Source organism: Carcharodon carcharias, chromosome 14, assembly GCF_017639515.1.
Source record: "Carcharodon carcharias isolate sCarCar2 chromosome 14, sCarCar2.pri, whole genome shotgun sequence".
Classification (NCBI taxonomy): Eukaryota; Metazoa; Chordata; class Chondrichthyes; order Lamniformes; family Lamnidae; genus Carcharodon; species Carcharodon carcharias.
Genome location: NC_054480.1, coordinates 95,489,170 through 95,510,731, shown reverse-complemented (window position 1 = coordinate 95,510,731; position 21,562 = coordinate 95,489,170). Strand labels below are relative to the sequence as shown.

Genomic DNA, 21,562 nt, shown 5'->3' with positions numbered 1-21,562 from the left:
AGTACCTAGAGCCTAGACAGCTAAGGGCTCGACTGCCAATGGTGCAGAGACTGGTGGGGGTGGGGCAGTGGCCACAGAGGGAGGAGTGCAGAGTTCTTGGGAGGGCTATTGAGCTAAAGTGCAATACTTTCTATAAAGGAGCATTAAGTGAAAGGAAAAGCCCAGAACTAGCACAATGCCAGCTTTTGCGATTTATTGAGTGAAGATGTGTTTCTGTTGATGTACTGTATTTGATCCTGACGCCATGTCACATTGAGAATCAGAGCTTACTGCAGGAGCTGAGGTGACTGACCTCCAACAACCACAACCATCTCCCTTTGTGCTGGGTATAACTCCAACCAGCGGAGAGTTCTCCCCCTGATTCCCATTGACTCCAGTTTAGCTGCGGCTCTTTGATGCCACACTCGGTCAAATGCTGCCTTAATGTCAAGGACAGTCACTCTCACCTCACCTCGGGAGTTCAGCTCTTTTGTCCAAGTTTGAACCAAGGCTGTAATGAGATCAGGAGCTGAGTGACCCTGGCAGAACCCAAACTGGGCGTCAGTGAGCAGGTTATTGCTGAGTAAGTGCCACTTGGTAGCACTGTCGACATCACATTCCATCACTTTACCGATGATCGAGAATAGTCTGAAGTTGGCTGATAATTGGCCGAGTTGGATTTCTCCTGTTTTTTGTGTACAGGACATACCTGGGTAATTTTTAATGTAGCCAGCTGGATGCCAGTGTTGTAGCTGTACTGGAACAGCTTGGCTAGGGATAGGCAGGTTCTGGAGCATATGTTTTCTGTACTATTGCTGGAATATTGTCAGGGCCCATAGCCTTTGCAGTATCCAGTGTCTTCAGCCATTTCTTGATATCATGTGGAGTGAATCGAATTGGCTGAAGACTGGCATCTGTGATGCTGGGGACCTCCAGAGGAGGCCAAGTTGGATCGTCTACTCGGCACTTCTGGCTGAAAATTGTTGTGAATACTTCAGCCTTATCTTTTGCACTGATGTGCTGGACTCCTCCATCATTGACGATGGGGATAGTTGTGGAGCCTCCTCCTCCAGTGAGTTGTTTAATTGTCCACCACCTTTATGACTGGATGTGGCAGGACTGCAGAGCTTAGATCTGATCCATTGGTTGTGGAATCGCTTACCTCTGTTTATCACTTGCTGATTATGCTGTCTGGCACACAAGTAGTCCTGTTTTATAGCTTCACCAGGTTGACACCTTTTTAGGAATGTTTGGTGCTGCGTCTGGCATGCCTTCCTGCACTCTTCATTGAACCAGGGTTGATCCCCTAGCTTGGTGGTAATTATAGAGTGGTGGATATATCAGGCCATGAAGTTACAGATTGTGGCTGAGTACAATTCTGCAGCTGCTGATGGCCCACCTGATGAGAGGGAGAGCAGCTATAGGCATTAAATGGGATTAGGTCGGTAGGTCAGGTGTTTCTCACGTGTCGGTGCAGATTCAATGGGCCGAAGGGCCTCTTCTGCTCTATGATTCTGTGATTAACACACTGTGCTTCACCATGCAGGAATGTGGGTGGGAGCTCAGATTGAAAAGACAAATTTGTAAGAAATTAAAATGAGATCCCCCCCTCAATCTTTTAAACTCCAGAGAATATGGACCCAATTTACTCCACCTCTTGTTATGATCCCTGAAGAAATGGATAATTTCTCAAAAAAAGTTCAAACTTCTAAAAGTACTGTTGACTAAACACTATCTTCATGGGCAATTTATACTTTAAACCACAAAACAGAACATTCCACTTTTTCTTTTAGCACAACCAGAAACACACTTCACAGATACACTTTACACTGTTTAAATGGACATTCAATTCTCCTGGAACCAGTCCAAGGTGATTTAAAATGAGGCTGGAAGATTCACTTAGCTTGTGCTAGGTGAAGATTCTCTGGGGCAATAACCTCACTGTGAAAGACAGCTCTGAGATTAAAAGTTCCCAGGCTGAAGAAGGAAAAGAACAGAAGTAAACTCCCAGGAGCCAGACATTGAGGATTTTGTTTCCCCTGGTGGGGAATCTAGAACAAGGGGGCATAGTTTTAGGATAAGGGGGCAGTCATTTACGACTGAGATGAGAAGAAATTTCTTCACTGAGGTTTGTGAATCTTTGGGAATTCTCTATCCCAGAGAATTGTGCATGCTCCATTGTTTAAAAGCTGAGTTAGACAGATTTTTGGTCTCGGAATTAAGGGATATGGGGAGCAAGCAGGAAAGTGGAGCTGAAGCCCAGGAATGGCCATGATTATATTGAATTGTGGAACAAACTTGCCTTCAGCTCCTATTTCTAATGTTCTTATTGGAATGTTGGTGAAGCTGCCTCCTCTGTTTAGTTGTTTAATTGTCCACCACCTTTCTCAAGGCTGGACGTGGCAGGACCACAGAGCTTTGATCTGATTCATTGTGAATGCTGAGCTCTGTCTATTGCATGCTCTTTTTGCTGTGTAGCATGCATGTAGTCTTATGTTCTAACTTCACTGGCCTGGCAGCTCAAATTTACATATATCTGATGCTGCTCTAATGCGCTCTGCTGCACTCTTCACTGAACCAGGGCTGATCTTCAGGTTTGATGGTAATGATAGAGTGGGGGATATGCTGGGTCATGAGGTTACAGATTGTGGTTATATACAGTTCTGCTGCTGATAGCCTCATGGATGCCCAGTTTTGAGCTGCCAGATCTGCTCGAAATCTATCCCATTTAGCATGGTGTTTGTGCCACACAACACAATGGAGGGTATTTTCAATATGAAGACACCGGTATTGTTGTTGACAGATAAATCTGCAACAGATAGGTTGAGGATGAGTTCAAATAGGTTTTCTTCTTGTTGTTTCCCTCACCACCTGCCTCAGGCCCAGTCTTGCAGCTACGTCCTATAGGACTGGGCCAGCTCATTCAGTAGTGGTGTAACTGAGTCACTCTTGGTGATGGACACTGAAGTCCCCCCACCTGGAGTACATTCTGCACCCTTGCTTCTTCCATAAGAACATACCTGGAAGTAGGAGTGGCCATTTGGCCCATTCAACAGAATTGTGGACTAATCTGGTCATGGTCTCAACTCCACTTTCCTGCCTATCCTCATTTCTCCTCATCTCTGTCATAAATAGGAGGATCTGTGATCAAATGAATCCTTTGAAACTTTAGGGACTAGTGTGTGCAGAGAGTGAACTTACTATTGCATGTCCTGAAATAACTTTGACCTGGTGCTGTTGGCTCTGTCATCAGTCAGCAGTTCAAGGCTCTTTGATAAACTTTTATAGAGTGATTAAGCCCAGTTTGGTGGGAACACCTACTAAAGATAAATGGAAGAAGCTGAAAAATAAAGACACTTGAGCTGTAAAATGAGATCTCAAATTCCATTATAAATTGGAGATCAATGTTCATCTGGCAGCTGTGTCTGACATTGTTACCTTGGACTGTTTGTGTAAAAGTTCAGAACATTCCAGAACTGTAAATCTCAAAGTCTGAATTAATGCCTTGAGGTCAGTAGTATTTGACTACGATTTTTGCCGGCTGTTCATTCATCACTCTGCAGTAGAAAAGTATTTTGCATTTATCAAATACTTGATCCTATTTCACAGGAAATCTCCAAGCAGATCGTCACAAAAGAATTTCTTTTAAAAGGCACTCACTGTCCTACAATCAGCTTGATTCCACCAGTGAGGTGACTAACCAGTAAGGCGCGATGATGTGTCTGTGACTGGGACAGGCACTGAAATATATTTACTTGGGAACTTTAGGGCCCCAAAATTTTGTTGGATCTTTTGAGTATGGATCTGGGATCGGCTGGGTGCTCACCAATCATGACCCAATCCCTGAAGTCGGGGTTGGGGCAAACGGGTCGCTAGAGATATCACTGGAGACCTCCACTGTACGTGGGATTACTGGATCACCTGGTCGTTGTTGGGGAAGGAGCTCACTGCAGCATCTCCCCACTGTATCACTCAATCTTGACTGTTAGAAAAAAGAAAAATGGTCCTTTCTCTTTTAATGAGCCTGATATCATGTTGCAGTCAGTCACCCTGTGAACTATTGTAGAAATCGCCCCAATCAGCCCTGCCACAGAATTGAAATGGCTTCAATGAAAATCATGTTTGAAATCTCTTTCCATCTTCCCTGACCTGTCTGCAACCTTTGACATAGTGAACCACGTCATCATCCCCCAACAGCTCTCCACTGTCATCCAGCTCAGATCGGACTGACCTCCATCCAGAGAATCACCTGCAATGTCTTCTCTTCCCATTCCTGCACTCTTATCTCTGGTGACCCCCAAGGATCTATCCTTGGTCCCCCCCCTTATTTCCCATCTACATTCTGACCCTGACCAACATTATCTGAAGACAGTGTTAGTTTTTGCATATATGCCAATGACACCCAGCCCCACCTCACCACCACTTCTCTGAGCCTCTCCATTATCTTTGATTTGTCAGACTGCTTGTCAATCATTCAAACTGGATGAGCAGAAACTACCTCCAACCAAATATTAAGAAGACCAAAGCCATTGTCTTCAGTTCCTCCCACAGACTTCACTCCCTAGTTATCGGCTCTATCCCTTTCCCTGGCAACTGGTTCAGGCTGAGCCAGACAGTTCACAGCCTTGGCGATGTTTGAATGGGCTGAACTTCCAACCCCATATCCTCCAAATTGCAAAGATTTCCAACTTCTACCTTTATAATATTGCCTGACTCTGCCCCTGCCTAAGCTCATCTGCTAAGTTCATCTGCTGTTGAAACCCTCATCCATGCTTTTGTTACTTCTTGGCCCATCAATTTGAATGCTCTCCTGGATGGTATTCCACTATGCACTTTCTGTAAACTTCAGCTCATCCTAAAACTCTGCTGTCTGTGTCCTAATAACTTGCACCAAGTCATCTTCACCCATTACCCCTATACTCACTGACCTGCAACGGTTCCTGGTTAACACCTTACATTTAAAGTTCTCATTCCTATCTTCAATTCCCTCCAGTCCCACAACCCTCTGACAAATCTGCGCTCTTCAAATCGAGCCTTTGTGCATCCCCGCTTTTAACCACTCCACCAATGGTGGCTGTGTCATCAGCTGCCTGGGCCCTAAACTGTAGAATTCCTTCCCTATATCTCTCTGCCTCCCTAAATTTCTCCACCTCGCTACCTGACTTTCCTCCTTTAAGACACTCCTTAAAACCTACCTCTTTGGCCAAGCTCTTTGTCAGTTGACCTAATGTCTCCTCATGTGGTTTGGTGTCAATTTATTGTTTGCTTCTGCTCCTGTGAAGTGTCATAGGTCTTTTCACTACATCAATGATGCTGTGTAAATACTAGCTCAATTTCTGGGTGTCCTGGATTGGCGAGCAGTCCTTGCACCCAGTATCATGAAGGTCATGTCATGTAAGCTGAACCCATCACTCATTATTCTGTTGCAGTTTTCGGAAGTGCTTTTAGATTCACTGCCAAGTCCCTCTGTAATGTGGAGCTTAGGTTCAGTTTTGGTCCAATATTGATCCCCGGTAATAGGAAGACATGACTTTGTAGATGAGCGAAGACCAAGATCTAGTCTGTATCTAATGAGATGGTAGAAGACAATGCATTGGGTTGGGGTAAACAGCTGTCTTTCAAACAGCACCTACATTCAATAGAGAATCCAGGTCTCAGAGTGAATTCAGGGCAGGGATCACATCCCTGTTCCTTCTGAAGGCATTTCATTCAAACCCAGATTCCTGAGTTTGTTGCCTTGTTATTATGAATTTCCTTTTTCATACAGCATGCTTGAAGCACTGGTTAAGGTCCTTGCTCACTATATCAGCACTGCCGATAGGTTTTCTACCTCAAATTTGATTGTCTGGGCTCCAAGGGACCCAGTTGTCATGCAAACGCTTAAAACCCACAATCCAGTATTTATGACAAGGCCATGTCACTGTGACACCCCTGATGCGTCTACTCCGTAAATTCAACCTCCCCAAAATTAGAATCTCCTTTTAACAATTCTTCACAATATCCAATTGTTTGCTTTCTAGCTGTTAAAGTCATTAAGGTCTGACCAGAACATGCAGCCAGAGTAGATACCTTTAGATAAAAGCAAAAAGCTGCAGATGCTGGAAATCCAAAACAAAAACAAAAATACCTGGAAAAACTCAGCAGGTCTGGCAGCATCTCCGGAGAGGAGCACAGTTAACGTTTCGAGTCCAAATGACCCTTCAACAGAACTAAGTAAAAATATATTTCACCTCTCTTCTATTTTTACTTAGTTCTGTTGAAGAGTCATACAGACTCGAAACATTAACTGTTTTCCTCTCCACAGATGTTGCCAGACCTGCTGAGTTTTTCCAGGTATTTTTGTTTTTGTTTTAGACACCTTTAGAGACTGGACAGTAAGGAACTTTTTGACATGCTGTCCCTGCCTCTTCAGGCGTTTGGTTTTTAAACCCTACTCAGCTTGAGATGCCAGCTCCCCTTTCCTGGAATGACTTTGAAGAGTCCCCTGTGTTGAGGGTGTTTACAGAGTTACAGTTAACGACTTGTAGTTGGCACAAGTTGCTCAATGCCAGTCCAGCTGGAACAGATGTAAGGATTTTCTGACCTAAGGCAGGAAATGGGAATCACAATCATGCAATTAAGGTATGCGAGTGAGGCTTTAAATAGCAAGAAGAGCGCTAGCTGGAAATCTGAAAGAAATGGAAAATGTTTGAAAAGCAGCAGCTGCAGAGAGGAACAGATTAATGTACCAGCTGAGACTCTGGTATCTCTTCACTGCTGACATGAGTCAGGATAAACATTGAAGATGTTGCAGTTGTGTGATAGTCTCCATTCTTGACCTGACAGTTTTGGGCAGGAGAAGACCTTCAGCCCATCTAGCACACCTATCCTCGGTGTTGCCCGAGGTTTATCTCTAATAACCCTGGATCCCATTTGTTGACAAGATCCTACCTAGTTCTTCCTTGAAATGAAAATTTCTAGTCCCACATACTAACTATGCTTCTTCTGCAATAACTATTTTATTTTAACGTCCTGAATTTCTAAATATGGCACCTTGTGCTTAAATTCAGCTCTTGGTATAAAAGTTTACTTGTAGTCAATCCTTTCATCATTTAAACCCTTCTATCAGTTGTGTGTTTGTTTTTGACTGGGTGAACTCTGTTCCTGGAGCGGTCAGTCAAATCCTGACTGTGTAAATTAACCCAGCTTAGTGAGATGTATTAGAATTTGAAGGCTGTGTATCTCAGTTTGAATTCTCTGCACAAGTTCATGAACAGGAACTGGAGCCCAGTACCAGTAGTGTATGAGTGGGAGTAACAAACTGATGGCATTTCTTAGAATTGTTGGTCCTGCCAACCAGCTGCAGATAGTGAGAGTAATACAGGAGTAAATGGGAAGAGTGGGATGGTGGGGGCGGGAAGCGGGTAGAGAGGCTGACCTCTCAAGTTTGGCTGATTAGGGTTCTGCTGCCTAAAACTGAGTGGCACAGATGTAAATCCAGTTAAATCTCTCCATTTCCAACCCTCATTTCTTGGCTTGATTCTGCATTGATGTGACACTGACATCTACAGAGGCAAAAGCTGCAGTGTAACTTCTGCCTAAGTTTGGTGGTGTGAACTCACCCTTTGCACTAGCTGCCTTTTCCTATAACTAGTGCAAACTTGACCTATTTATCATTCTTAAAATGATTTGACAAACTGGTTAGTAACGGTGTCAAAAGTTGGACCAGTCACAGCATGGAGCATGTTTGCGTTTAATGACATACTTTCAAAGATACAGCTGTGTATAGAATAATGTGCAGTCAGCAGTCAAACTTGGTATTACTGCTCCAAAGCGGGAATTGGTGCTAAACATGGCATTTGCTGCATCAGGGCAGGTACCAACTTAGTCATTCCCAGCTGGATTAGTAGGTTGGACACAGCAGTAGGAATCACATGCCGTTTGGGTGGGGGTGGGGAAGGCTGGTTCTGTTGAGAGCCTATTGGTTGGTTGAACCTTTGAAGTGTCCCTGTGGAGTTTGTGGCCCACACTGGCTGATGTAGTCTAAGCAAAGAGCAAAGTATGAAACATCTGTCAGCAGCAGTTATTGGGAACGAAAGGCTGAATGGCCTCTTTGTTTGTATGATTCTCTATGTTTATTTTGTACTCAGAGCGACATTTGATATTTGTAACTTGGAGCCATATTTTCTAGAAACATGTTTTCTGGAACAGTCTAGAAACTCCACCTCAACAAAAATAAAAATACCTGGAAAAACTCAGCAGGTCTGGCAGCATCTGCGGAGAGGAATACAGTTAACGTTTCGAGTCCGTATGACTCTTCAACAGGACTGAGGAAAAATAGAAAAGAGGTGAAATATAAGCTGGTTTAAGGGGGGGTGGGACAAATAGAGCTGGATAGAAGGCCAGTGATAGGTGGAGATTGCCAAAAGATGTCATGGACAAAAAGACAAAGGGGTGTTGACGGTGATGATATTATCTAAGGAATGTGCTAATAGGTGACATTAAGAGTAGAAAGCAGGACGAGCAAGGTACAGATAGCCCTAGTGGGGGTGGGGTGGGGGGAAGGGGTCAAAATAGGCTAAAAGGTAGAGATAAAACAATGGATGGAAATACATTTAAAATAATGGAAATAGGTGGGTAAAGAAAAATCTATATAAAATATTAGAAAAAAGGGGGGATCGGAAAGGGAGTGGGGATGGAGGAGAGAATTCATAATCTAAAATTGTTGAACTCAATATTGAGTCTGGAAGGCTGTAAAGTGCCTAGTCAGAAGATGAGGTGCTGTTCCTCCAGTTTGCGTTGAGCTTCACTGGAACAATGCAGCAGGCCAAGGACGGACATGTGGGCATGAGAGCAGGGTGGCAAGCGACAGGGAGGTCTGGGTCATGCCTGCGGACTCTACCTACTTCCTCTTGTCCTTTGATTGTGATGATCTCACTGCTGGTCTACATCATGAGTTAAATGCTTATGTTCTTAGTGTCCAGTTTGTTTTTAAAATAAAAACAAAAATACCTGGAAAAACTCAGCAGGTCTGACAGCATCTGCGGGGAGGGATACAGTTAACATTTCGAGTCCGTATGACCCTTCATCAGAACTAAGACATACAGAAAAATATTAAAGTATTCGTTTTGGTTCAGGCAGCATGAAGTTAGCCAAATTGTCCCTTGTGTTTCAAAATGTGCCAGTGGTCTGGTACTGTATTTTTACAACAAACATGGTATGAGGAACGGGAGAGCAGAATTTATTTACTGGGAGCTTTGGTAGTTAACAGCCACTGGCTGGCTGTGTCTCTCCACACAGAGCGCTGTTTGGTATAGTGGACAACGCTGGCCAATAGCACTTCCTGGCTGTCTAAATTCCAGGAATTCTCTATGCTCTCATACTTATCAGAGGTGTGCACAGTCCAAAGGCAAACTGCCTTTTCAGACAGATAAAACACGAAGTTCAACACCACCTTCAGGCTGCTTGAGGACCCTCTAACTTAATCCGGGAGCAGTTATTTTCCCCTCTGAGAATTTCTGGATCTTCCAATTGGCGTAAGTAGGTTTCTAACAAACAATTCAACCTGGAATGTTTATTTATGGGCTGTGTTCTGTGTGCTGGAGATTTGTTGGAAAGGGGTACGTTAGCTTTATTATTTTACTTCTGTACTAAAGGAATATTGTTGGTAAAGATCATACATTGTCAGCCCCTCAGACTGTGCTGATAGTGCGTTTTAACATGTCAACTTATTCATTGAACGTACTGTCAACACGTTGGAGGTTAGTTTGGTGAAATGGGTGAATATCGAAATCGGTCTGAATCTTATTTTTCATGTTTTTGCTTTGCGACAGAGTAGACCTTTACTCTGTCATTTACACTCACTCTGAACCAATGCTTTGTTTCTTTACTACTACCAATACCAGTTTTGTTCCATGATATCCTTGTCATTTAATTTTCCCCACCCCTTAACCTATCCCCACCCGCTAACCTATCGCTGACCTTTGCTTTTGTTCCACCTGCCCCTCCCCCCTTTTCAACGCCATAACATCCATCACTTTTTTACCTCTCCAGTTCTGAAGAGTCATCGCATTGGACTCAAAACATTAACTCTGTTTCTCTGTCCACAGATGCTGCCAGACCTGCTGAGTTTTCTAGCACTTTGTTTTTATTTTTGAAAACAGGAATGAAATGGCTGCTATGCTAATAAGATAGCTTACTCCCAACCAGCTGGTTGGTGTTAGGAGAGGGCCTGTTTTAAAGTCTGGCTTCAGCACAGAGGTTTGGTTCGATTGCTGATTATTACAATTTGAATTTGAAGGGGCCAACCAGAAACTCGCAGGTTTAGCAATGAAGTGCTGATCAGAAGCAGCATTTTTTTTAGAGCAGTTTATGTGGGCTCCACACAGCCACTTCTACTGAAGGTGTGGAGTGGGCTGCTTGACACACAGTGCTAAGCTTCAGGATAGCTCCAACTCTAAGAGAGAGGGGGATAGGATCTTGTATGTGGAGGCCTGGTGGAGGGGGTTCTTGGGAGAAGGAATGTCCTGTACACACAGAGGCGGAAGGAGTTCTGCAGTGGTGCTGCCTCACCTCGTGTCCTCCTCCCATTCCCCTTCCAGACTCAAGGGGATGCCTAGAAAGATGTCTGTGACCAATCACTTCCTTTCTCCTGGTGCCTCGAAGACAGTGTCCAACAGTTGGAGTAGCAAAATACTTAGGTCCAGATCTTTCATCCCCCAGAGGTTTTAAAGCTTGAATTATTGAGAAAATCAGCCCTGCTGTATTTTGTGTGATCTTGTTAATTTATGAAACGGTAAGAGGTTTTGTCCTTTCACTCCTAGAGTTGCCAACTCTCCAGGATTGCCCTGGAGTCTCCGGGAATTAAAAATTAATCTTTCAAGAACAATAATTTAGAGGGGTTCAGTGGAATTGTGGATTGTTCTACATTTGAACACTTCTATCTGTTATTGTAAACGCATTGGTGATGTGGGGCAGAAGAGGCTGTTTGACCAGGTTGGCAGGTGGGTGATGATGATGTGAAACCTGGCCTGGTTTGCTGGGGCAGCTGCCCTCCAAGTGAGGGGCACATGTCCTGCATTCTGGGGGCCTTGGGCTGTGTGTCAGCAAGGATCCAGGATTCACTCTCGACAATTAAATTACCTCAATAACAATTCATCGAGGCTGTTCACTCTTCCACCTGTTGCTTGCATCCAGATGGTGATGGCATCAGCTGGACTTGTAAACTTATTCCAGTTGAAGATCGAGTTCCTGCTACCCCGCCATCTTATAACTGGCCAGTTCTTCAAGGATTCCCATCGTCCTGTTTTACCAGCAGGTATGTTCAGGGTTGCCAACTCTGGTTGGGCCTATTGCTGGAGGTTTCATCACGACTCCCAGGTCCAACTGCCCCACCTGGTCAAACAGCCCTTCACCCTCCACTCCCCATCTCCAAAATTTTTCAGATGAGTAACCAAAAGTGTTCAAAGAAGATAAAAAAAATACACTTTTTTTTATTAATGCTGCTGTGATTTTACTCCCAGGTTGCTCCTGGAGATGGATCTTTAGTTTCTGAAGACTCCGGGACAATACTGGAGGGTTGGGAACTTCAGGTACATTGGACGATGAACAAGTTGCTTATTGGGATCTGTAGAGATCCCAGTGTTGGTTATGTGGTTATCGTGTTTAACCAAGGCTTGGCACATCCCTAGAGTAAATTATTCAGCCTCTCAATTAGCAACACTGTGAGCAGGATGGCCAAATACCCTGTCTCAAAGAAACCCTGAAATTACCAAATTAAAACCAATCCTCCCTTCACTGAAATATTTTAGGAATTCCTCTTAATTACAGAATCTTAAAAAGAATAGCTTGTATATCTATAGAATCTTTCACAACCTCAGAATGCCCTTTGCAGCCAATGAAATACTTTTGAAGCGTGGTCACTGTTGTAATGTGGCAAAGATGGCAGCCAAAATGCACACAGCAAGCTCCCACAGACTGTGACATGATAAAGATCAGATGATCTGTTTTAGTGATGTTGAGTGGCCAAGAGATATTGACCAGGGAGAACTCGAGCTTTTCATTCAAAATAATGGCTGTGGAATCTCTCTCATCCATCAGAAAGGCCAGATTAACTTCTTATCGAAAAGACTGCTTCTTGGATAGTTCAGCACTTCCTTAGCATCGGAAAGTTAGTCAGGATTATAGGCTTCAGAGTCTGGAGTGGGACTTGACGTCTCAACTCATGGGTAAGAGCTGTACTCTGAGCCACAGCTGACACCCTGTATGATTCTGTTCACTTAGCCAGCACTTAAAATGTACGGACAGCTGCTGATCTTTGAGAGGATGAAAAGATAAAGAAGGGTGTGTCCGAAGGCTAACACAGAGCAGTCATTCTAACATCATTATCGTCTTAAGCACCTTGAGTCCCCTTTATAAACTAGTCCCTTTTTAATGTTTTGATAACCGTTCAGTCCGATCAACTGGGAACTTGTGTTGTCATCTGATTTCTTCAGCTATCATTTTAATTCCTTCAGTGTTGAAGGAATTCCTCTCTCTATTATGAGTCTATTGTCTCTCTACTGACATGCAAACCGCACCCAGCCATGGACGGACTTCCTGTTTCACTGTGTTTCCTCTTATGCTCAATCCCAGCCCTGCCATTTGTTGGGCTGTTCTCTGTGGAGCTTCCTCATTGGTAGATAAGTAAACATTCAAATCCACCAATGAATGAGCAGGACTGCAAACTATTTTGTAAAGTGACAAGCCTGTGAAACTCAAATATACACCCACTCTTTTAGAATAGTAAAGCCTTGAGATGGGGAAAGGGGACTGGGGAGGGCAGGGTAGGAATGGTGAGGTCGTTGCATTAGGAGCAGCTGGAGCTGAGATTGAGGGGGAGAGGGTAGTCTGGAATTGAAGGGGAAGATTGGGATCAAGGGTCAGAAAAGGTAGCGAACAATTCAAAACTATTGATTTAACTCTTTGGACAGAGTGCCTGTTGAGCCCACAGTGTGAGGTCTAACCCAGTGCTGTTTGCTCTCCCCTGTGCCCAGTATTCTCCAGTACTGCTTTGTGTCTGTGAAACTTTCCATACAAACCCTTGATCATACCCTTACCTTCCTGCACTGCACCGCCACACACACAAACAATAGTTTGGAAATGATCAATCTCTTAATATGAATGGTAAAAATAACGGAATCTAATAATTATCAGGCTCAAGCACACAATTCATGTAGTTCCTTTAGACTCTGGAAGCTTAGTGTTTCTATTTTTAGTTCTGTTGGTCTGGTCACTTTTCCTTATTGTGTTCTTCCTTCCCTGTAGAGACTGGAGCATGTGGGAGAGTTAGTTGGAGGCTGGAATGGGTAAATTGTAAACAAGGGATGTTACAGATAATCAAGGCTGGGATTTCGACTCTTTACTTAGTCCTGCTCTTACAAACTGTTGGTTATGTTTTTGGGTCTTTTGCACTTTTTACTCCAGGATTCCTTTCCTTTTTGTGTTTTGTGACACTGATCACTTTTATAGCTGATGCTGACTCACTCTGTCTCCGAGATTGCCCGTCCTCAATGCCTAAGAAAACGAACAGGAAACTCTGGGCTGAATTTTCCCCCTCCTGTCACCGAGTCAGCCTGTGTCAGGAGATACGTGAGGCTGCAATTTTAAACTTAGCTGCCAATTCCTGACAGGCACCATTTTCTCTGGGGCAGGAAACCAGTGAGCCATGACCCATGCTCATGTAAAGTGACTTTGGGGTCACTATTTTAAGGCTGGTTGCAAATCCAATTTTCCCTGATATTGGTATTTTCGTCAAGGCAGGTGGGTTCTTGAAGCCCCTGGGAACCACACCAGGTAAGTAAATTCATGAAATTTGAGGAAGCTTGCTGTGGAGTCAGGAACCTTTTGACAGGGAAGTTTGAAAGATCTTGCTAACTTCTAATGTCATAATGTAATGGTGTATGATGATTTAAGTGTGTTTTTAATGCAATGATTGATCATAGGGCTCTGTCCTGAAAAGAGAAGTGACCATTAAATTGACCATCATTGTGTAAATGTTCACATGCATTAGAGTACTTTATCCAGATGATAAAAGCCTCTTCTGCATTCAACAGTATTGAATATATGATTTAAATGGGTCATTTGGGGACTGTGGTCTGAGTATTCCAGTGATGTAAAAACCAGAGATCTTTAGGCTTTGAAAAAAAGCTGAACACTTGCCAGACTTCCCTGATTGAAATCCTATTGAGCTTTTGAAAAAAAAATGGAGCAGGCAGCCGTATGTCTGTCAGGCGACTTCAGAGAGTGGGCACTGTGGAGTCTGTTTGTTCAGCTGTGTAATGTAATCTCATTACCTATGTGTGGCTAAGCTCCAAGCCCCACTAAAGGATTTAGCTCGGCAAGGGTTGTTGACATAGCTATGAGGGGACTGTGTGCTTTGTTTGACAGTTTTAAGAGCATATAATAGGTCTAAATGTTTAGAAGAGGGGTTGAATGGCTATTTGTTTATTTTGGAAGATTAATAAGCATTTGAGGTAAGAGGAGTTTCAATGGCTGTGACTGATTGACAGTTTTAAAAGATTCTAAGAGGAACCTTTTTTTAAGAGAAGTTTGAATGGCTGATTGTTTCTTTTTAATATAATGGGTTGGATCTTCAGAGCAGTGGCAATGATGAGTGGATCGCTGCTGCGCTCAAAGGCTCTCCTGACTTTGCATTTCTTCTGGGGCCTTCCAATCCCGGCTTTCATAGAAATGTGCAGCGCTGTGTCCCTTGGGGAACTCTGTCAGAAAGGAGTAGAGCTGGGACAAGATGGGACATGCCCCCTTTTTATAGCACTAGCTATCATTTGGTAAGTTTAAAGGTCAAGTTTTTGAATGTTAGTGAATGGATGTATGAATGGGTGAGGGTGGGTGAGTTGGTAGCGGGTTGGGTTGGGGGGTAGCTGGATGGTCAGGTTAGGGCAGTAGTTGGGTGGTCAGGGGGTGTAGTCATGTGGGGTAGTCAGGTAGTTGAGAGGGTTAGTCGGGTGGTCGAGGGGATGTGGTCGAGGGGGTGTAGTCGGGTGGTCGAGGGGGTGTAGTCGGGTGGTTGAAGGGGTTAGTCGAGTGGTTGGGGTGTGTAATTAGATGGTGGAGAGGGTTAGTCAGGTTGTTGGGGGGTGTAGTCGGGTGATTGGGGGATCACGATAGTGACTAGATTTTGTATTTACCCAAATGTTACACCAGGTTTTAATGTAACATTTCTTTGACAACTATTCAGGTAACTCCTGTGAAACTGTCCGAAGTCTCCAACTCTAACTCAGAGTCAGAGACTTTTGTGGTGTCCCAAAGTTAGTGGAATTGCCAATTGGGAGTTTAAACTTCCCAAGCAATTCCCACATAGATCCACGTGTTGGGACATCCACAGGGTCCTGATTTGCATCTTCCATTGTGCATTCGACCTTCGATGATCTGGAGACCAGAAGCTTTTGGCCAATATTTACTGAGCATTTCAAAGTCTTCCCAGTGTTATTATTTGGCTCATGAGTTATGTACATAATAGATACAGTGTGAGTGGGCATGGGGGCAGTATGGGGAGGATGGAGGGGGTGTGGGGGATATGAAGGGTTATGGAGGGGGTATGGGGGATATGAAGGGTTATGGAGGGGGTATGGGGGATATGAAGGGTTATGGAGGGGGTATGGGGGATATGAAGGGTTATGGAGGGGGTATGGGGGATATGAAGGGTTATGGAGGGGGTATGGGGGATATGAAGGGTTATGGAGGGGGTATGGGGGATATGAAGGTTTATGGAGGGGGTATGGGGGATATGAAGGTTTATGGAGGGGGTATGGGAGATATGAAGGGTTATGGAGGGGGTATGGGGGATATGAAGGGTTATGGAGGGGGTATGGGGGATATGAAGGGTTATGGAGGGGGTATGGGGGATATGAAGGGTTATGGAGGGGGTATGGGGGATATGAAGGGTTATGGAGGGGGTATGGAGGATATGAAGGGTTATGGAGGGGGTATGGGGGATATGAAGGGTTATGGAGGGGGTATGGGGGATATGAAGGGTTATGGAGGGGGTATGGGGGATATAAGGAGTTATGGGGGTTATGATGGGGGATATGAGGAGTTATGGGGGTTATGATGGGGGATATGAGGAGGTTTGGGGGAATATGAAGTGTTATGGAGGGGGTATGGGGGATTTGAGGGGCATGGGATGTGGGTGGGAGTGAGGGTTAGAGGACCTAACAACCAAGTGGAGAACTGGGTCGATGTCTCAGTGAATGGTGACAGTCCTTCTAACCTGCTGGCCTCGCCATCCACCCACCTCCATTTCCATCTCAGGCCTGCATCTGAATGTGAGAGCCCTGACTCCAGCCCAACTCCGACACCCAGAGTCCAGCTAAATGGTCTGACTTTCTGAAGTCAGGAATGTGACATCGGGAATGGTCCAACTCCTGCTTCCCAAACCAAAGATGAATATTCAGCACTCTGCCTGTGAAATACTGCAATTGTTTTCAAAAACACAATGAGTATTGAACTTAATGTAGAATGAAACTCCCTCTCACCAACGCAACTGCAATTTTTGGAGATTGTTACCGATTCAGCTTGGAGGGAATGTTGGTTTACTTTATATAATGATGTTGCTGTGAAGTCAGTTGCACAGAGGGTTAGTTCTCACAAGTGATCTGGGTTAGTGATTAAGCTCACTATGTGGAATGCAAATGAGATTTCCAAGTACATTCAGTTTGAAACAATAGGCAGTTTTCTAAAACACCCAACAAATGTTTTCAGACCCTCCCCTTCATCCTCACCCTCTCTCTCCTGCTGCAGAATTTTTTATTTGCCAAAATATACTAAAAGAATATCCAAAAGAACATTACAAAACATTTCAAAGTGGCTATAATAGACAGTACAATACTATTCAAGTTTTCTACCTAGATCATGTTGCACCCTGAAGTGCTTTGATACAATTGTCATACGTGTAATATTCACTGCATACATTCAACATGAATGTACCGAGGGGTCTATACAATTCCCAGCCCCCAGTGCACTATGGCTGAAAGTCCTTAGTGACTTCTCCCCATTGGGCCTTTGCGGTGGCTGCCCCAAGCTTTAGTGTGTCCCTCAGCACGTAGTCTTGGACCTTGGAATGTGCCAGTCTGCAACACTCTGTCGGGGACAACTCTTTGCACTGGAAAACCAACAAGTTTCGGGCAGACCAAAGAGCATCTTTCACCGAGTTGATGATCCTCCAGCTGCAGTTGATGTTTGTCTCGGTGTGTGTCCCTGGGAACAGCCCGTAGAGAACAGAGTCCTGTGTCACTGAACTGCTCAGGATGAACCTCGACAGAAACCACTGCATCTCTCTCCAGACCTTCTTTGCAAAGGCACATTTCACAAGGATGTGAACCACAGCCTCTTCCCCACCACAGCCACCTCGAGGGCAATGTGCAGAGGGGGCAAGACTCCTGGCGTGTAGGAAGGATCTGATGGGGAGTGCCTTTTTCACCACCAGCCAAGCTACATCTTGGCGCTTGTTGGAAAGTTCTGGCAATGAGGCATTCTGCCAAATGACTTTGGCAGTCTGTTCGGGGAACCATCCGACAGGATCCACTACCTCCTATTCCTGCAGGGCCTCTAAGACGTTACGTGCCGACCACTGCCTGATGGACTTGTGGTCAAAGGTGTTTCTCTGCATAAATTTTTCCACGAGGGAGAGGTGGTACGGCACGGTCCAACTACTTGAAGCGTTCCGCGGCAGCATGGCCAGACCCATCCTTCACAACACCGGGGACAGGTAGAACCTCAGCACGTAGTGACACTTGGTGTTTGCATACCAAGGGTCTACACTTGTGTGCAGCTGCACGCAAAGGTGGCCATCAATATGTTGGGCACGTTTTTTCCCCCTTTATCTAGAGGCTTGTACATCGCGTCCATATGGGCACTATCCATTTTCCAGCTCCAGATAAAGCGAAAGATGGCTTGGGTGATCGCCATTGTGCAGGAGTCTGGAATGGTCCAGACCTGCGCCATGTACAGCAACAGCGAGAGTGCCTCACACCTGATGACCAGGTTCTTACCCACAATGGAGAGGGAGCATCACTCCCACATGCCCAGTTTTCTTTTCACCATAGCCCCTTGATCCTTCCAGTTTCTAATGCATGCCCTGGTCCCTCTGAACCATATCCCCAGCACCTTCAGGCTGTCTGACCTGACGGTGAAGGGGACAAGGGATCGGTCAGCCCAGTTCCCAAAGAACATGGCCTCGCTCTTGCCACAATTTTACTTTGGCTCCGAGGCCAGTTTGAACTGGCTGCATATGTTGATTGGTCTGCGCACCGACAGCGGATCCGAGCAGTCCATGTACAGGGAGGCTTTGGCCCGCATGCCTCCGCTGCCTGGGATCGTCACTCCCAGCTCTTATGCCTGGATCTTTCTTGATGGACTCAGCAAAGGGTTCTATGCAACACACAACCAGAACAGGGGAGAGAGGGCAGCCCTGCCTGACTCCAGATTTAATTGGAAAGCTGTCTGATTCCCACCCTCTGATTGAGACTGCGCTACTGATGTTAGTGTAGAGCAGTTGGATCCAGTTGCGGATTCTCTCCCCAAACCCTATATTGGAGAGCACATCCACCATGTAGGTGTGAGATAGTCTGTAATAGGCCTTGTTCTGGTCCAGGCTGATGAGGCAGGTATCCACACCCCTGTCCATACATAGGCAATCGTATCCCTGAGTAGTGCAAGGCTGTCAGAGATCTTCCTGCCTGGCACAGCACAGGTCTGGTCAGGGTGGATCACCAACTCCAGAGCAGAGATGACCCGATTGGCGATGACCTTGGACAGAATCTTATAGTCCTCATTCAGCAGTGAAATGGGTCACCAATTTCTAATATCCTCCCTTTCCCACTTCCACTTGTAGATGAGGGTGATGATGCCTTTCCTCATGGATTCTGACATGCTGCCAGCCAGGAGCATACTCTCGTACACTTCTAGCAGGTCTGGGCTGATCCAGTCATATACAATACAACTCAGCCGGTAAACCATTGTTTCTGGGAGTTTTACTCTTCTCGATGGACTCTAGGAACTTAGGCAGTTCATTTGGAGTTAGCAGTTTGAGCAGACTCTCCCGTGTACTGTCGTCTAAGACCTCCCTGATAGCAGACAGGAAGGACTAGGAGGCCGTGCTGTGCATGGTCTTCATGTCACACAATCCGGCATAAAAGGATTTGCTCATCCTCAGAATGTCAGACTGCGATGATTTTACTGAGCCATCTTCTTCCTTCAGGCTGTTGATCACAGAGCACACTCTCTCTATCTTTTGGAAGAAGAAACATGAGCATGTCTCATCCTGCTCCACGGAGCGGACTCTGGACCAGAGTCTGAGTCGGATGATGATCTTGGAAGCTCCAAGGCAAAGAGCGAGGCTTGCTGGCTCTTCACCTCTTACCTTACTTAGCCAATGTCTAGAACAGTCAAAATGAGATATGCAAGCATCACTTTCTTAGGTAGAGTAAGGCAACTGTCTTTACAGTGGCTGAGACCCATTTCAAAGGGGAAACATATTTAATTATTTTGATGCAAAGAACAATGGACAATTGGTTAACTCTCTCATGTGAAAATTGTATTCCAGTTATTCATATGTTACATGTAAGATTAAATGTCTCCCTGGGTGACGTGGCTCCATCTCAGTGGAGTGCATATCAGTGGTTGTATATGCACAATCACAGAATGTAGATCGCTCCATGAAGGTATTATGTTCCAATCACTGGCTCACACAGCTACTTAGCTGACGATTAGGCAGTAGAGGACTCTGCAAATTAATGGGGAGGCCAAGGCAATAAACAAAGCAAAAAACTTAGGGTGGACCCAAAATTTGTAACTTTTTAACTCTTATTTTATACTGGACATGTTCAGTCATCTGGGTGTGTACTTCTGGGAACTAATTATAGTCTTTCTTTATTGTTCCACACTGTGTGGATACAGGCAAAATATCACAAAGCAACTTTGTTGGTTCTCTGGGATTCTTGTTAATTTGGCTGAAAGATGTTAAACTAAAAACTGTTAAATATTTATTTATTCACTAAATTAACCATTTCCCTATCTCACAGTAGTGACTATAACTTCATTGGTTGGAAAGCACTTTGAGATGTCCTGAGATTGTGAAAAGCACTATTTTTTAAAAAGCCAGTTCCAATCAAATAGCAACTTTTCGAAACGTTGCTGAGCCCCAGAACTTTTTGTTTTTATTCTTGGATGTGGACATCGCTACCAAGGTCTCATTTATTGTCTACCTCTGTGCACCCTGGGGAGGTGATAGGAAGCGTCTCTTTAACCTCCTGCATCCTTGAGTTAATGTTGTTCCAAAAGTGACATCACAGATTCCGGGATATTGACTGATGATGACTGGGCAGAGCTATCTGTTCAAGCCTCAGAAATTGTTCCCTGGAAGACCACTGTTGTTGTTATCTTTTGTTGATAATGTACTAGCAATATCCAGGTTAGAAGGTTTGGTCTAAATCTGGTTGGGGAGCCTGTAACCCGTGGGCCGCATTTGGCCTGCAACAAGATTTCTAAAAATGAAAATTAGCTCGGATGTTATGTGTAGAGTCTGAATATGGTACTGGATCTTACTACTAATAATTACTTTATGTTTTGTTGTCTCAGCTGCTATTTTGTGTGAGATCTGTACAAACTCATGGTGACAGCATGGCTGCTCATCTGTCACTGTAACTGATCACGGTGGTGTGGGGAAACAGCCAAGTCCCGAGTCAACTTTAGGACAGTGTTAGATTTTTGGGTTGGGAAACTTGCCATGCAATTTAAACAAAAAGAATGAGACCGGGAATGCTGAGAAACATTACCTTTGACTGTAACTCTTTTGAGTACAAACCCGTTTCCATCTGTTTCAGATGAAATTACATTGTTTCATAGTTTGCCATTGTGAGATTTGAACTCTTGATCTTGGGGTTACAAACCCAGTACCATAACCACTTGGCTATTTAGGCCAAGCCTACCTTTGACTGTAGTTGCTGTTCTGTGGGAAGAGCTCAAACCAGCAGGTTACAAATTGACAATGCAGTTTTTATTGATTTTTGTGTGTATGGCTTACAGCTGATTTTGTCTGTGTGTGAATGGCCTGTGATAAGAAAAAGGTCCCCCACCCCTGGTCTAAGTATTAAGCTCCTCACCATGGGCAAGTTTAAAAAATTGAAGGTGAGTCCTAACAGGCTGCACATGTTCCCACTTCCATGTTTATAGTGATGGGTTTTGTGTAACCTGAGTGTTCCTTCATAGAGAGACAGGTCACTTTATGAACAGATTTAAATCAGGTTCTGACAGTGCAATTGGGATTCTGGTTTTGTCTGTTACTGGATGTGTTTCACAAAGGTTAGGAAACATGGCAGTGAAAGGCAGGCAAGAGTTGAGTATCACTTCCCGCAAAACTGGATCAGGAGGGACAGGACTATGCAGTGTAATCAATCCGTTTCTGCTCCTCTGTCACAATGCCCTTTGAGTTGGAGCTCAAGGCAGTTTTACTGACTCCAGCCAGTATTCTACAGGCCCCTTTCTCCTTGGACTGTTTCAGCTTTAATCCAGGAGGCATCTTTGCGAACCAGTTCCTAGGCTGAAT

General features: G+C 44.6%; 1 protein-coding gene across 1 annotated transcript in view; it reads left to right on the top strand.

Moving 5' to 3' along the window:
* Positions 1 to 21,562, top strand: part of LOC121287554 (A-kinase anchor protein 2-like) — a 112,118-nt gene that overhangs the window by 72,437 nt on the left and 18,119 nt on the right. The window contains exons 2-3 of the mRNA XM_041205486.1: positions 9,472 to 9,578; positions 11,481 to 11,549. Of these exons, the coding sequence (XP_041061420.1) occupies positions 9,472 to 9,578; positions 11,481 to 11,549 (176 nt within the window). The remainder of the gene's footprint in view (positions 1 to 9,471; positions 9,579 to 11,480; positions 11,550 to 21,562) is intronic.